This window comes from Mus musculus, chromosome 17 (genome assembly GCF_000001635.26).
Source record: "Mus musculus strain C57BL/6J chromosome 17, GRCm38.p6 C57BL/6J".
Taxonomy (NCBI): Eukaryota; Metazoa; Chordata; class Mammalia; order Rodentia; family Muridae; genus Mus; species Mus musculus.
Window position 1 is genome coordinate 14,978,835 of NC_000083.6, and position 16,948 is coordinate 14,995,782.

At 46.1% G+C, this 16,948-nt stretch overlaps 1 protein-coding gene and 1 long non-coding RNA gene across 13 annotated transcripts; one reads left to right on the forward strand and one right to left on the reverse strand.

Annotated features, from left to right (window-relative positions):
* Positions 1 to 29: 29 nt before the first annotated feature.
* On the forward strand, positions 30 to 12,743 carry 9030025P20Rik (RIKEN cDNA 9030025P20 gene). Of its 10 annotated transcripts, none has more exons than NM_001123370.1 (12): positions 30 to 65; positions 667 to 835; positions 1,424 to 1,563; positions 2,742 to 2,843; positions 3,466 to 3,555; positions 5,984 to 6,081; positions 6,940 to 7,076; positions 7,884 to 7,998; positions 8,762 to 8,864; positions 9,240 to 9,269; positions 10,064 to 10,132; positions 11,713 to 12,743. In NM_001123370.1, exons 1-12 carry the CDS (start codon positions 60 to 62, stop codon positions 11,968 to 11,970), a joined length of 1,317 nt encoding a protein of 438 aa, NP_001116842.1. In that variant the 5' UTR covers positions 30 to 59; the 3' UTR covers positions 11,971 to 12,743. The 10 variants fall into 10 exon arrangements, 8 of the variants coding, with proteins under 8 accessions (NP_001116842.1, XP_011244525.1, XP_030105256.1 ...); XM_011246223.3 differs by having other exon boundaries at positions 34 to 65; positions 1,424 to 1,676; positions 11,713 to 12,071; XM_006523367.2 differs by having other exon boundaries at positions 62 to 160; positions 11,713 to 12,072.
* Gm3255 (predicted gene 3255) lies at positions 2,562 to 14,343 on the reverse strand. Of its 3 annotated transcripts, none has more exons than NR_169150.1 (3): positions 13,901 to 14,343; positions 9,647 to 9,757; positions 2,562 to 2,909 (listed from the first exon to the last, which is right to left on the reverse strand). It is a non-coding gene; the product is annotated as a predicted gene 3255 (long non-coding RNA). The 3 variants fall into 3 exon arrangements; NR_169149.1 differs by having other exon boundaries at positions 9,554 to 9,757; positions 13,513 to 14,343; NR_169151.1 differs by lacking the exon at positions 2,562 to 2,909 and having other exon boundaries at positions 9,284 to 9,757; positions 13,513 to 14,343.
* Positions 14,344 to 16,948: the final 2,605 nt, after the last annotated feature.

The following is a 16,948-nucleotide window of genomic DNA, read 5'->3' on the forward strand; positions in this document are numbered from 1 at the left end:
AAGCCGGGAAGGAGGGGCGCGTGAGTAATCAGAGAGCGCCGCGACCCGAGCCGGAAGCGATGGAGGTAGGGCGGAGCGCTGCGTCCCATCCCTTATTCTGAGTTGCTGTTCCAGGAGCCCGTCCTGGCAGGCCCGCAGCGCAATACTGTCACGCGATAGTGTGGGTGGGCTTACATGCAACCGGGGAAGTCAATTTACAGAACACTGTGTTTGATGAGAGGGGGGGGAGGGGTTGCGAAAAAACCGAAAAAGGTAAATCACCTCAGGGCTGGCATCCATCACTCTTACTTCCTTAACTCGGTGCTTCTGGGCCCGAGTTGTGTTTCATACAAGGTTAGGGATGCTAGGTTTTCTCTTCTCACACTCCCTGTAAAGTATCTCTGATTTTTTGGAACTGCGGTATAATAAAGGAATGGGAGTGACCCACCAAGCCTCCTAACTCCAGAGTCAGCAAGTGTGATTAACGAAACGATTCCAGTTCCACAATGAACATTTAAAAGGGATACACAAAATACCCTCAAGTGTCTAAGCACTGTTCTACGCATAGAGCTATTATGGTAACCAGAAAGCATATTAACAGCTGTCATGCCTTAGTTCACTCTGTTCTTAAGGTCGGATTTTCTTTCCACTTGAATGTAACAGTGCCTTTTATGGTTTATATTTCAGATTTTACCAGGGGATTCCATGACCACATGCCTTTCTCCTTTAGTGCATGACTTGATTTGTAACCTTGGGTTTGAACTCAAAGAAATTTGTGATATCAATAGCATTGTAACTCAAAATGGTGAAGTACGATGGAAAGCAATTACTGACCGTGTGAGATATGAAGAATTAGGTTTGTATTCTCTTTGTACATCAAGCTTCCGTTAGTACTGTAACATTAAAAATTTGTTGTGTGGTTAAACCTTCATTTGTTCTTCTTGAAGAGTGTTATAGTGTGGTTGTAAATCAGAGGAGAAATATTCAAAAGTCAAGAGAGGTTTAGTTAAGGGCATAATGTAAGCAGGAGGGCCAAGAAGGCAGGGTCTAAGAGATACTAGACTATTCTAGTATCTTAGGGCTTGGATCCACTAGTCACTAGCTATATATACAGAATGGGTTCTCTGGATAAAAGACAAGACAAAATGAGGTAGCACCTCTCACCATGTTACACAGAACAGCACCTAAGTGACAATATGAGTTATATCTAAAATTACGTATTTTTATAGTTTATCAAGAGCAACCAAACCTCCAGCTACGCATTCTGTTCTGGTAGTAAAACTGTTTACAGTTCATTTCTACTGAGCTGCATGTATACTTAGCATAGTTCAATTATAAGCTGCTTGATTTGGGGGACATTTTGTAATTAAAGGTTTTCGCTGATTTAGGTGTTTTTCATTCCTTGGCAGAGCTGTGGAGCTAAACCATTTTCTCCTCCTATCAGGGCGAAGTCTGGACTACAGGAGAAGTGTGCAGCAGCTGGGTCCGGTGTGTGAGGCCATCCACCTACACATCTCAGCTCTGACCAGGGCTCAGTTTGAAATTCAGTATTCGCCTTGGTACCAGTGGACAACTTATCCAGAGGTTTGACATTTGCATCTCTCTCGAAATCAAAGACTTCACAGATTGGAAGTCCTTGTTACTTGCCAAGTTAAGGATGTCTTTTTCATCTTTGGCCTAATGACACAAGCAAGCAGGTAGATACACGTAGTTACTTTAACAGAAGTTATATTTTATTGTGCCAAGGGTCATCACATAGTATTCATTCTCTAAATTCCTAACTCCAGCCCTAAGCCTATCTCCCTAACTATGTGACATATCTTAACCGAAGCTCAGGTCCCCTCTTTAACAGAAGTCTCTGATTTGAGGGTCAGGATTCTAGGGAGACTTTCCAGCTGCAGGGCAGAGCACAGTGACATCTCTCCAGATGTGCAGAGCAGAGCACGGCTTTTAGTCTCTGTTTATATACTGTCCAGTGGTCGTCATGGGGTTCTAGGCCTGTGTCTCATTATCTTGAGTAGGTGATGTCACTGAGTTCTGGTTACCAGGTGCAGCTTTGGGTGGAGTGGGGATCCTGACTAAGTTATTTTTTCCATGTATAAAAAGCATTTTCACTGTGCTCACTATACCTTACAACTTTGAAGAGGTCCCAGGGACTGCAAGAGAAGTCAAAGCAGTTTGTATCTGAAGCCTGAGTTGAAGGTAGCACTTTGAACAACTTTTGGGCTCTGTTAGGCTTTAGAAGATAAAGTCTGCTTGAGCGTATAGCGCAGACCTCCCAGAGAGATGGCAGGGTTAGGAGATCAGAGAGTAGGCGCTTGCTTTCTTAACAGGGAATTGAAAAGAAGGTAGTAATATGGGGCAAGTCCTAATGCAAATCTTGTGTGCTTTGCGTTTTGTCTTTTCCTGCGTCTTATTTGACATGTTAAAGGACTATAATGATGCAGTACCTGTAATATGTCTGACTCTAGAACAGGGAGGTAAGCTGCCTTCTAGAGGAACTAAACCAAAAATCATTATAGGAAATAACCAAATTTGTGCTTTGAACAAACATTTAAAGAACTTCCAAAGAACCCGTTAGGTGTTAGATAATTTCCTTTATTATAGTATTTCCAATATAAACTCTTTTTATTCCGAAAGTTTTAAACCTTCAAATCTTAAGAGGCTTGAGTGCGGAAATAGTAATTGAATAAACATTATTGTTGCTTTGAGAAACATCTTTCACTGAATCTGAGCTCGAGTGTGTGTCTTCCTCTGAATAGTTGTTTCTTGAGATACTTGATGCCTTGCAAAGCTCGCAGCCTGCTGCCGTCTCCCTCGGCGTGATGAAACTAGCTTCCTGTCTGGAGCGAGCCCTCGGCGACGTGAGTGTGAGAATCCTCATGGATGAACACAGAACTTCAGATCTCTTGCTTTCTATTACTGTTTTTCTGTAACATACAACGATTCTCTTTGTACATAGTTAAGAAATCCTACCTAGTTCTTGTGAGCTGGGAAATGACTCAGTAAACAAAACAAAAACACTTGCTCCATAAGCACGAGTACCTGAACTTAGATTACAGCACCTGTGGTTAAACAATCAAAAGCTATGGATGGTTGCTTCTGCACCTCCTGTAACACCACCCTGTGTGGAGATGGGGTGGAGACAGGAGTGGGATAACTGGGGCTTTCTGGCCTCCATTCTAGCTCCAGTTTCAATAAGAGACCTTGTCTCAGGGAATATGGTGGAGAGTGATGGAGGATTCTGCCTTTCTTTGGCCCCTAGGCCAGATGTGCAGTCACCTCGTACATATGTGCTTGAGAGCACTTGCATGTGTGCACGGGCATGTGCACATATATACACACACAAACACACACATAGGAAAGGAAATCTGTGTCTAGCTGCTTTTCTTTGTTCCTTTGTACCACACTTCATTCATTATGCTCTGTTTAAAAATTATCACTGCTGATTATCATGTAATTATTATGTGATTTCTCTTTGTTTAGGTATTTTTACTGGTTGGGAAAGAGTGCCCCTTTCTCCTAAGAGATCTTCTTGCATCTGCAGAGCTTGCACAAGTCTTTGGACATGCTGTGGTAAGTGTGCAAATTCTACATAAAGCATAGAGTAGCTGGCATGAGCTGTGCTTTTGATCTTCCAAAGCTAAAGTACTCTGGGAAGACATTTACCGTTTAACCGATTAAGTGTATTCGTCTCTCTTCCTTCTGGAATTGTCTCTCTCCCACATATCCCACAGGGTTTCTCTCTCCAGATTTGATTATGATAGAATAACCATAAAATCCAGCCAGAGAGGTAGTTAGAAGCATATCACTTTGTTCATTTAAGTATTCATAATGATATTACTGAGTCACCATAGACTATATTTACCACTTTGGGATGGTAGTATTATATCTTTGTCCTAAAATACTTCTGTTTTTAACAGGTAGGAATTTATGCTTTTTGCAGCCATTCAGACTTACAGTGGCATAATGTGTGTGTGTGTTTGTGTGTTATATATACTATATAACATTATTATTATTGTTGTTGTTGTTGTTATTATGACGATTATGATGATGTAGCCTTTATAATTTCCAGAATATTCTAGAGGAACTGTAACCAAGAGACTTCAAACTAAAGGGTGACATGTAGGCAGCTCAGAGAGGCAGAAGACCAGAACAGCCATCCTAGTTGTACCAGAGATCCACCAAATTCACATTTGGGGCTGAGAAACCATCCTCAGTGTATGTACCTTCACCCCCTGCTCACTCCCTGGCCAGCTTGAAAATAATTTTCGGATGGAGAGCCTGAGCTGAGGCTGGAGTATGGACTCTTGCTTACTGAGTCATTAAACACATTTTATTCCCATTAACCATGTCCCTCTGAATGGACACTTTTGTCCTCTAGATGATTTTCTGTTCTTTTCTTTTTTTTTTTTATTAGATATTTTCTTTATATACATTTCAAATGCTATCCCGAAAGTCTCCCATATCCCCCCACTCCCCTACCCACCCACTCCCCTACCCACCCACTCCCCTACCCACCCACTCCCAATTCTTGGCTCTGGCATTCCCCTGTACTGGGGCATACAAGGGGCCTCTCTTCCCAATGATGGCCGACTAGGCCATCTTCTGCTACATAGGCAGCTAGAGACACGAGCTCTGGGGGTGTGTGTGTGGGAGGGTACTGGTTAGTTCATATTGTTGTTCCACCTATAGGGTTGCAGAGCCCTTTAGCTCCTTGGGTGCTTTCTCTAGCTTCTCCATTGGGGGCCCTTTGTTCCATCTTATAGATGACTGTGAGCATCCACTTCTATGTTTGCCAGGCACTGACATAGCCTCATACGAGACAGCTATAACAGGGTCCCTTCAGCAAAATCTTGCTGGCATATGCAATAGTGTCTGGGTTTGGTGGCTGATTATGGGATGGATCCCCGGGTGGGGTAGTCTCTGGATGGTCCATCCTTTCGTCTTAGCTCCAAACTTTGTCTGTGTAACTCCTTTCATGGGTATTTTGTTCCCTTTTCTAAGGAGGAATGAAGTACCCACACGTTGGTCTTCCTTCTTCTTGATTTTCTTGTGTTTTGCAAATTGTTCTAGATGATTTTCTTAGCTGCTGATAAATGGTATATAAAATGGGGGAAGGGAACAGGGTTCTGAGGCTGCTCCGGAGAGATGTGGCTGTTGACATGGATGTTGGGTTAAACCCCTCTGAGCTTCTCACCTGCTGGTTCTGCTTGAGGGGCCCAGAAAGCATTTTTCCCTCTGCTCTGCAGCAGCCCACACAAACCAAGACTGCTTCCCTGTCTTCCCTGTCTTCCCTGAGGGCTGGCTGGTGTTCTCTCTCTTGCGAGTCTGTGCAGGAGGTAGGGACACAGGACTTGGATACAGCCTAGTTGGAGCTGCTATTCTCATCCTTCTTACCATATAGGCCCATGCTGCCTGGTATGGAGTTTGTGTCTGCGCTTTCTGCTGTGTCCAGATCCTGGGTGCCTCTGATGTCTAGTGTTAAAGCTGTACATTTTGAGTGCGTGGCTTGCTCCTAGCCCTAGGACTACTTTGCCGGTCCTGGTTTCTGAAACCCTGGGCTCATCTTCTTCACTTGTGTTACTTTATATGCACAGGGGGAAATATTATTGCCGTCCTCAACGGTGAGTCTAGGGATAAATGAATTGATGAATCATTAAATAAAATGTGTCTAGCATGTGTTAACCACTTAGTAAATGTTGGTTTCAGGCCAGTGCAATAGCTCACTGGGGGCAGGTGCCTGCCACCAAGGCTGACAACAATTCAAATAGTAGCATGCACTTGGTGGGAATAAATCAACTCCCTCAGGTTCTCCTCTGACCTCTAGACATTGGCACATACCGAATAAAAATGTAATAACATTTTCATGTTAGTTTCATTATTGTTACTATTAACACCAGCAGAAGCTGCTGGCTTTCTTAGGACTAAGGGAGAAAGCAAACATTTTAGGCTTGAATTGATTTACTCCACGATTCCCTAATCTGCTGTCTTACTGGATTAGATGGACATACTAAAAGTCTTCATCGGGTCTCCCTGCGGACTCAACCTGAGAAACGTCTTGTGGCATGGCTTTGCTTCCCCTCAAGATATTCCTCCAAAGTGAGTTGCTGGTTAAGTAACTTTCTTCCTTAATCTGCTTAAGAATTTGCTGTATTTGGGGCTGGAGAGATGGCTCAGCAGTTAAGAGTACTGACTGCTCTTCCGAAGGTCCTGAGTTCAATTCTCAGCAACCACATGGTGGCTCACAACCATCTCTAGTGGAATCTGGTGCCCTCTTCTGGAGTGTCCGAAGACAGCTACAGTGTACTTACATATAATAATAAATAAATAACTCTTAAAAAAAAAAAAAAAAAAAAAAAAAAGATGAGTTCGAGGCCAGCCTGGTCTACAAAGTGAGTACCAGGATAGCCAGGGCTACACAGAGAAATCCTGTCTCGAAAAACCAAAAAAAAAAAAAAAATAGAATTTGCTGTATTTGAATTTCACAAGAAGGAAGGATTCTTTGTGAAAGACAAAATATTTGAGACATGGGTGGTCAAGTTGTCCACCAACAGCAGAGCAGCGTGGGTGGGACAGAATGTGTTTCAGTGCCTTTGCTCCTAGGAACAAGCGTAGGTGCCAGGATAGGTAGAAAGCCTTCCTGGTTATTATACAGCTTAATTCCATCTATGGAGAGTTCTGAAGTTTGATGGTTTCCTTTCTTAATTCCCTTAATTTTTTTACACTCATTTATTCATGCCCATATTGTATGGAAGTCAAAGGGAAATAGTGGGGAATGGTTCTCTTTCCAAATGCAGGCCTAAGGATTGAACTCAAGACATCTGGCTTGGCTATAGATGCCTTTCCCTGCTGATCCATCTCAATCCTCCTGGCATAATTTTAACACTCTCTGTTGAAGGAGAGATCTTTGTATGTGGCTCTGTTCATTTTCCAGGGGCTCTCTGTCTCCTTCCCTAGATACTGTTCAGCCATGTTGCTGTTGACGGCAGGACTGGGCCAGTTACTGAAGAGTTACCTTCACCACACAAAGGTCACCTTGGCACATCGACCTTTTGTAACACTCACAAACTTAGAGGATGTGATTGTTTTTCCTGGCAAGTCCCCCCTTACTATGTCTTCGTAAAGGTATTTGCGCACTCACTTTGTAAGTAGTATCAGACTTGAATTCTTGGTGAAATATGCGCTTGCCGTTGCCAAGATGGCTCTGTAAGTTATTGGAAGACCCTTTTAAACTTCACCCCTTCCCACTGCTTGGATGCTATTGGCCCTGAGAGTCACAGCTAGAGCTGGTCTCTTCCTCAGATGTGCTACCATTCAGAAATCTTGGGGGCATTCATGGTATCTGTTCTTCTTTCCTCTCACCTTGTCTACATCTGTATGAGTGGCCATTATATCAGATGTGCCAATAGTGAAAATTGCTGTATCTTCTGAGACTACTTCTTTTTTGGGGGGAGGGGGTGGATTTCGAGACAGGGTTTCTCAGTATAGCTGTGGGGCTGTCCTGGAACTCACTCTGTAGACCAGGCTGGCCTCGAACTCAGAAATCCGCCTGCTTCTGCCTCCCAAGTGGTGGGATTAAAGGCGTGCGCCACCACGCCTGGCTCTGAGACTACTTCTTACTCCTCTAGGTCAGTGTCCTCAACTCGCTTGAGCCCCACTCTCAGTTGCTGCCCAAGTCTCTGAAGAGATCCAGTTGCCCATTTTTCCTTTTGGCAACTTCCTAAGGCCACTTTACTGTAGCTGTAGGCCAGGTACTCTCCCTTTTTAGGGATGCTCTGCCTCAGGCCACAGTTCATCTGTCCCAGGGTGCTGGCTGGTTGACATGTCTGTCCACATGTGTTCCTGACATCTTTCCGTTGCTGACTATGGTTGTGTTTACAAAGATACTTGCTCTTTTACAGGTGTGACTTATGAGGTACTGTCAGCATTAGAGACAGTGATGACAAAATCCAACTTCCTATTAAAAATCATGTTGCCATATTGGGAAATGGCAGTGAGCAAGTTCAAGTCGCACAGGTAACAAGGGTGGCATGGTGCTATTTATTGGTGCTAAGACGAGAGGCCTGCGCAATGCTGAGGGGGTAGAGGTGAGACCTCTCAGATTAGGCTGAGTGCAGAATGCCTTCCTTTGGTGACTCAGACAAGCCCTGACTGGTTGAAATATTCTGTATAATCTTCTTGGTGCTATTGATAGAGCTTTTTTTTGTTGCTGTTAGAATAAGCTTCTTTGTATTTTTCTGAGCTCTTACTATAAGTAAAATATTGCACCTATCATAAGAGAACTACAGGAGTCGGGGAGGGAGGAAGACAGACAAGCCTGGCCATGTATTCCCTCAAAACCAAAGCCATGCAAGAGCCAGGCACAGCATGTTTTCAGGGAGGCAGAGCCTGGAGATCCAGTGAGTGGGGTCATTACTGATCCTCAGGTGACCTCACGCTTAGATTCACTTTTCCTCAGCTACTCCCTGCAGCTCTGCAGCTCTGCAGCTCTGCAGCTCTGTTCTGGCCATCCTCAGAAGTGATATGCAGTGTTTATAGAACCTTAATGGCATTTTGTTCTACTGAAACTATGAAAAGGTTTCATCAAGCTTTAAAACATGCCCCCCCCCCAAAAAAGAAAGAAAAATGGTTTTAAAGTCATTAGTCTATTTAGAATTGGATCCTAGTATTTTGCTTCCACATTAGCAAGTTGTATATCCTTGTTTTCAATGCCATATTATTTGTGTTGAGGCTGCAGTGCAGTAACTGAGACACCTGCTAATAGACTCTGGTCCCCCAGGTTTGCCGACTACACCATGTTGTTGCTGTCACAGCTAGAAGCTGGACTCAGGAGACTGTTTGCTGCAGTTAACAAGTGTCCTGATAGACTGCTCACAGCCGAGGTACAAGTGTTTCTGTTACTCACTCAAACTGCAATTACTATGTTGACAATTGTCTGTGGCTATTTAAAAGTTTTAAGGGCTGGAGATGCAGAATGTTAGCTAAGCACTTGCATAATATGTGCAAAACCCCAGATTCAGTCCTTTACAACACACACACACACACACACACACACACACAGCATGCTTTATTTGCTGTTACAGCATATATTTATTTGAATTGTGATTACATAAGATGGTTCTGTTTCCAAACTGCCCTTTCAACTTCATGGTGTTGCAAAAGCATCAACATTTTCTGAAGCCAGAATTGTTTCTGATTTTGCAGAATACTGCTGTTCTTTTTAATTGTTTCTCTTTTTTATCTTCCCTTTTCTGCAGTCAACAATTCTATATACCACGTTTGATGAAGTAAGTAGCCAAACTTGGAAAAAAAAACTTGAAAAAATGTATTTTCTTTCAAGATACAAATGAAGATGCAATGATTAGGGCTGGAGAGGTGGCTCAGAGGTCAGCAGCACGTGCTTTTCCTGCAGGACCTGGATTTGGTTCCGAGCACCCATATGTTGGCCCACAGCCGGGTGTAAGCATGCACATGGTACACATACATACATACACGCATGCAAAAATACCCAATGCGTGTAAAATAAGTGCCTTTAAAACCCAGAAAGATTAACTATGAGTAGCATGCTTACAGGAAGATGTTGATGGTAATAGGCAAGAAGAAGAAGCTCATGCAAGGTTTCAGCTATAGCTCTGGGGCTGCATTTAGTGAAGGCAGTGCTTGCCTGGCAGTCATGAAGCTGCGGGCTCAATCTCCAGCACTGAATATACCCAGCATGGTGGTACACATCTGTAATCCCAACACTCGGGAGGTAGATACAGGGTTTGAAGCCAGCCTGTAATACATGAAACCGTTTAAAATAAATAAATAAATAAATAAAGTTTTTAGGCTAATTTTGAGGCCCAACATTGTTAATCTTATTTCTGTAGTTGTTCAAAACACAAAGTTGGAAAATGCAGATTGACACCATTGGCTATAACCACTGCTGTGAACAACTATTTTTAGCCAGGGCAACAACTTTGGAAATACAAATGTTGTAATTGTATGTGTACAGATTAGTGTCTCTGTACGTGTACGTACATGACTCTTGTACATGTGTCAGCTTAACAGCTTATTGACTCATCTATGTTTGGTGTTCTAGATACTGGCAAAACACATGAGTGATGGTAGCATGAACCAGCTTCCTTGTTTCCTTGGAGAGCCTGCCATGGTAAAGCCCATGTATCCCCAGTCTCGCGTCTTTCTGGTTATGAACATCATTTGTGGTGTGCTCAGGAGCCGGCCTGCTTGGCCTGTCACAGACACCACCAGAAGCGACTGCAGCCACTTCTGTGCTTCTGAGTGCCTGATGATTTGGCTGCCCTCTTTCTAAATACTTTTTTTTTATTGATTCTATGTATTTTTACTAAAGAAAGGATTATATATTTGTTTGTAAAACTTAGCAACAGTCAGATATCTTTAAGATTAAGTGTTGGGCCGGGTGGTGGTGGCCCATGCCTTTAATCCCAGCACTTGGGAGGCAGAGGAAGGAGGATTTCTGAGTTTGAGGCCAGCCTGGTCTACAAAGTGAGTGCCAGGACAGCCAGGGCTACACAGAGAAACCCTGTCTCGAAAAACCAAAAAAAAAAAAAAAAAAAGTTTAAGTGTTGGATGATACAATTAATGTTTTGGCCCTTTTTTCAATCAGCATTTTATATTTTGTAAGAATACTACAGTGACTTCTCTGTAGACTACAGTAGATACTTTCTGTCTGCCTTACTGAGAGAAGAGCTGGATTATATGCCCCATTCATTCCTTATGTGATTTTTGACACCCTTCCTGCCCTCAGACAGTAAGATGACTAATCTAGCTGATTTTTTTTTTTTTTTTTGATCCTGAATCCCCTGGTGTTGTGCTAAGTCTCCATCGCAAATATGCCCCGGCAATGAAAACACAACAACACAATTAATATGAATACATGCTGTGCGCCTAGATTGGGCAGATCTAACACTACACTACCATCTTCCACATCTTATGAGACCCCTTAGAACTTGCCATTTCTCCAGGCTATGTGCTTCTGCTCTGCTTTTTTTCTTCTTCTTCCTCCTCCTCCCCTGAGTTGCCTCTCTCAAATCTCCTTCTCCCCACCACCCCTTTCCCCTCCACCTTCCCTTTATTTGCCCAATCATCAGCTCTCCTTTATTTTACAAATTAAGGTGGGGAGCAGCTTTACAGGAAATCACCTGAGTGCTGACTCATTCCTTGTTCGAAGTCACTCTTAGAGCAGAATTAACATCAAATATAATTAGCTCCAGTGCTATCCACAACACCCTGGACTCTTCCTCTGTTGGCAGTCAGTCCACATGAGTGCTTTTCTGACTCCCCACCCCCACCCCGCCCCCATAGTCTGGCAGAGGCAGGCTTGGGCCATGTAGTGTTAGAAGAGGGAGCAGCCATATTTGCTGGCTTAAGATGCAGGAGTAGTCCATGGTGAATGCAGGGAAACAGTGGCCAAGGGACAGCTGCTTGGTTATGCTCCTCCCAGCAAGAGCAGTGACTTAGGCTTCTTTAGGGAAGTTTGTTTCCCTTCCCTTGGTGGTTGGTGCTCCCTCCCCTCCACCCCCCACAGGCAGGCTGTACTGAACAAGGGCTCCCCACTACAGTTCCAGCTGCAGGATGGGGTGAGTGCCCTCTTTGAGACTTGCATTTCCCATCAGTTTATAAGCAAGCCAAGAACTGCCAGGAAACCCTGCCATTCACTCTTCATCTGCCCAGAACACTGACAGAATGTTTCTCTGTCAATTCTAAAAGGAATTCTTGTGGGATTTCCTGAACTATCAGGAGGGTCCTCGTATCCGGGATCATTTAAGCCATGGGGAGATCAACATACGTGAATTTCCAGAAGAGGCCGCAGGCCAGCTGCTCACATTCTCCCTGGTGCTGCTGCTCAGATTCACTGAGAAGGGGACAGTGTCAGAACTGAAGGTACCACAGAGGGAGGGAGGAGGGTGGCTGGCGGAATGTACTACCACCAGCAAGGGAAGAGCATGTCTTATTTCTCAAATTTGATTTATCTTAATTTGAGTTACAGTACCCTGTCAGAATATATGCATGTGTACATTCTCTAAAAGTCTGGGTTCTGAAGCTGAAATAATTTGTCTTTGAAATGCCTTTTTGGCTCTGTTCTTAATAGCAGTGTCAGTGTTAAAAACCAAAGAGTAAGTTACGCAACATGGTTGGCCAAGTGTGGGAGACGCCCACAGTGCCTGCTAAACTGATGGAGCAGGATAGTTATAGTTTTGAAACTAATGATTTTGTTGTTTTAAAGTAAATAGCTTCAGCTGTAGTAGTGTAGGTGGGACTTTTGTTTTCAGTTTAGATGCATGACAGTTAAAAGAACCTAGTGGGGAAACCCCACTCAATTCCCAATTCGGTGTGCACCCAAGAATCACGAACAGAACAGAATGCCTTGATGTAAAAACATGAGGTAGTTTAATGGCGGAGCTCTGGGTCGAAATGTATCTCACACAGGAGACAGTGGTTTCGACCACAAGGCTTGGAAACTAGGGGTTTTTAAAGAAAAGGGGCTGGGGCTGGGGGAGGAATTGGCGCGGTTTCACATGATTGGTCCATTTAAACACCAGCAGACTGTACTTAACTTAGGTCAGAAGGGGGGGAGATAGGGAGGCGCGGGGCCAGCCCAGACAGGTATGGCCAAGCAGCCTCAGGAATGTCTTAACGACGGGCCTGCCCGGGCATGTTCTGCTATGTTCTCAGCCCTAGGTTTCAAAGCTCACAAACAACTCTTTGGGCTATTTGACATAAATTACATGAATCACAGGTCTCAAGTTTTATTTTCTTTCATTCCCCTCTTCTTGTACTAAGTAATTCTAATCTAAGAATTTTAGAAGTCTATATGTCTACGTGGAGAATAGATATCATAACATGGGCCAAAGGTTAAAAACAAAAACAGAATAAGAAGGGATAGTAAACAGAACTAGGCAGGGCCCTTCTAGTGAGGCTTGAGGGTCTGGGCATGATGTAGGTGTATGTAGATCAGATCTCTGGCTGGAACTGGTGAGATGTCTTTGGGGTACCCGGCTCATTCGCTGTAGCCAGTTGTGACCAGACTTTTTTCTGCACCACCTGCAAGCCTTTTAACTTAGCATACAGATTATTATTACAACAACATGTAGGTTTAAGCACATCATTTAAGACAGTGATGGGCATGGGGAAGGAGCACCAAGTCTACACCAGTCTCTTTTAGAATTCTATTCATCTTTTCTACCTGTCCTGAGCTTTGGAGCTTGTATGCACAATGTAACTTCTAATCAATCTCTAATATCTTGGCCAGTCCCTGATTTACCTGGGCAACAAAGGCAGGTCCATTATTGGACCTGATTGCCTTGGATATCCCAAACCTCGGGAAGATTTCTTCTAGGATCTTCTTGGCTATTACATTGGCCATCTCAGTCTTTCAACCGCGAGGCTACTGCCATCCGTGTACCAGCGGTGAAATGCGTGGTGGTGGTGGTGGTGGGGTGGGCATCCCAGGGAAACCTCTGCATGGGTGTTCCCCCCTGGGCCACGGTTTCCCATGTGGTGCCTCACCTTGGCCAGTGCATGCTGCTGCCGCCGAAGCCAGAAGTTCTCAGTCCGGCCCTGCAGCTGCCTGCGGCCAGGAACGTGGGTGTGAATCCACGTTCTGCCAACTCGGGACCCCGAGCGCACGTCCCGCTCAGCGTCTCCCCGACTGAGATCCCCAAGGCCGCCAACTTTTCCGACTTTCCCAGGCTGGGGGCGCTTCGTCTCAAGCACTCTTCCCGAGTCCCCCGGTCCCAGCTATTCCCGGACAACTTCCCACCCCGCCGCGCAGGTCTCCCCGACGTCCGCGCCCACTGTCCGCCGCACTCGTTGCTCCAGGACCCGCCGCCCCGTCTCCTCTTCTCTCCCGAGCCCGGCCTGGGCCGCTGCCCGTTGGGCAGCGCGCTCCGCTCACCTTTGGGGACTGCGCTCCGGGGGAGGCCGGGTCGCTGTCGCACCGCCGCGGGGACGGCGCCGCCCCGGGCCCGGCCGCTGTCATCAGCCCCAGCGCCCCCCGTCTCCGTCGTCTTCGCCGCCGCTGTCGCGCGGGCCGCCCGGCGCCCCGGCCCCGCCCCCTCCGCCCGCCCGCCCGGGGGCCGGCCCCTGCCGCCGCGCGCCCCGCGGCCCGCCAGCGCCACCGCCATGGCCGCCAGCGCGCTGCCGGCCGGGACCCGCACGCCGCTCACGTCAGCCGGCCGCAGCTGCGCGGCTCCGCCGGCCTCGGCCGGGGCCTTGCCGCCTTGCCGCCTTCACCCGGCGCGCCGCGCCCGGCCTGAGCTCCGCTGGCCAGCCACCGCCTCGGTCCCGGCCCCACCCGGGTTCCTGGCCGCCTGGCGAGCTCGCTGCCGCCCCTTCCCTGCGCCCCCGGCCCGGCCCTCCGCGTCAGCCGCGGCTCCGCGCCGCCCCGCCCCGCCGCGGTCCCGCCCCCTCCCCTCCTCCGCTGCGCGTCAGCCGGGGGTCCTCAGTCGGCGGTGCCTGCCTTGTCCCCACCTGGGTCCCTAGCCCCTCCCCTCAAAGATGTGTCTTCACCACGCTTGTTCTCCAATCCCTCCCCCGTACCCAGCTCCTCCCCTCAGCCCGGGGTCGCCACCACGCCGCCGTGTCCTCCCCACTCCCGATCATCAGCACCTTAGCTGAGGGTCCCTACCGCGCGGTATCCTCCCACCAACCCCACCCCTACCGGTCCCCAGCCCCTCCTCTCAGCCCGGGGTCTCCACAGCCGCGGCGACCTCCCCTTCTCCACCAGGGTCCTCGCTCCCTTCTGTAAATGAAGGATTAGTGTCCTCAGCCCACTTCCTCCTCTCTCGCAGCCCTTAGGGTCAACCACCCCAGGAGCTCCGCCTCCTCCCTCTTTGAGATCCCCTTCTCCTGAGTCCTTTCTGACTTCTCCACCCCACCTCTCCATCTTCACTCCACACACCCCAGGATCCCCAAGGCGCTCTTGGCTCATTTGTTCTACAACTGCTTCTCCTGTGACCTTGGCGTAGTGGCCCCCATGGCCACGGGAAAAGTCACAGCAGCACTCAGGTTGAACGGAACCCAGTCAGGCAAGGAGAACATAGGGAAGGTTCCCAAAATCATATGACAAGAGTCAGCACAGTCACCTGCAGGACACAGGATTGGGAATTCCTGGAAATGGAAGCCAATTGTCCAATGGTGTTTGGACAGGATTTATATTGATGTTAGTGCTTAGACTTCGCCACAGGAAAGGCCGTACCCCACCCTTTGAAAAGAGCACCAGGAAGACAACAGGTCCAATGGACAAAGGCAAGGGGCAGAGAGGCAGGCCTACATCCCCCACCCCCCATCCCCTCCACTCCCCACAACACTTCCAAGAATGTAGGGGACCAAACCAGAAAAGGTGGTGGTGATCTAGCTCTTGGATTTTAGAATTCGAGTTCCCTTTCACAGCCACAGCTTCTAGCTCCAGAAAGTAAGCCCAGCACTTCTCTCCTCCTTTGAAATATATATAGTGTATCCACATGAAGTATAGAGCCGACAAATAATGTAGAGGTGAAGGGAGTGCCTGCCATAGAGCAGGATGTCTGCAGCTTCAAGATAAAGTGATACACAAATATATATAACTGAACTTAAGGGCATCGTAGGTGGGAAAGAGCATACTTGCAATTAAAAAACAAAAAGATTTTAATGTTATAAAATTTGAAAGTTAAGAAATGAGAGAGGGGGCCGGGCGTGGTGGCACATGCCTTTAATCCCAGCACTCGGGAGGCAGAGGCAGGTGGATTTCTGAATTCGAGGCCAACCTGGTCAACAAAGTGAGTTCCAGGACAGCCAGGGCTATACAGAGAAACCCTGTCTCGAAAAACAAACAAAACAAAACAAAACAAAACAAAACAAAACAAAACAAAACAAAAAGAAGGAAAAGAAAAAGAAAAAAGAAAGAGAGAGACGAGAGACAAATATAGTATATATAATGTGGAACCTGGGATTTGTCTAGTTCTTTCCCTGATGTAAAAAAGTACTCTGACCAAGCAACCTATGGGAGAAAGAGTTTCTCTGGCTCCGTTCAAGTGTACATACAGTCCAGGGGTCACATCACCACCCAGAGTGCAAAGAGAATGCTCTCAACTCAATCTTTCCTTTCTGTGTGGTCCAGGATCCTATACCAGGCTCTGGTGCTACGCACAGTGGTCTTGTCTTGCCACCTCAATCTAATCAAGCTATTCCACAAGCATGTCCAAAGACTAAACGAACCTAGATAACCCCTCACAGGTATTACAGATGATTCTAGATTCTCATCAAGTATACAACTGAGATTAAGTACCGCCTGTTTCAAGACAGAAAAGGGATAACAATTTGGAAAACAGGAAGTATGTTCAGGTTTATCCTTTATTCTAGTTTGGCTTGAGAACAGGGCAAATGAAAAGTTAAGAGTTAAAGACTGGAAACAATGTGACACAAACTGAGGACAAGGATGTAGAGTTAAGACTGGCTTAAATCTAAGCTTTAGAGGAGGAGGGATCTAGATAAGAAAACACTAGTACTTTATCATTTTTGCTTTAAGCTTAGGGAGTCCTTTCAAAAGAACGAACACAAAATATTAAAACACTATCCAAAATGCATCTGCCCTTGTAAGTTTTCCAAAATGTATCTTGTATTTACATTATTTGAGACTTCCACTTAATTTCCTATGGCAAGCCCTAAATTTATTTTACTTATTTCTGAGACACACTCTCAGACTTGTCTATCCTGGAGCTGACTATGTAGACCAGGCTGGCCTGGAACTCAGAGATCCATCCCCCTGTACCTCCCAAATGCTGAGATTAAAAAGGCACATGCCACCATGCCTGGCTATCCTAATTTTCTTAAACCTAAGAATAATTATACTTCTGTGTTGGAATATGTAAGAATTCATACCTACCTTTTCTACTGCTCTGAGGTAACATATATTAACAAGTAAGTATAACTGGCTTTCGCATGTGTAAGGTAACACGAGGCTCAC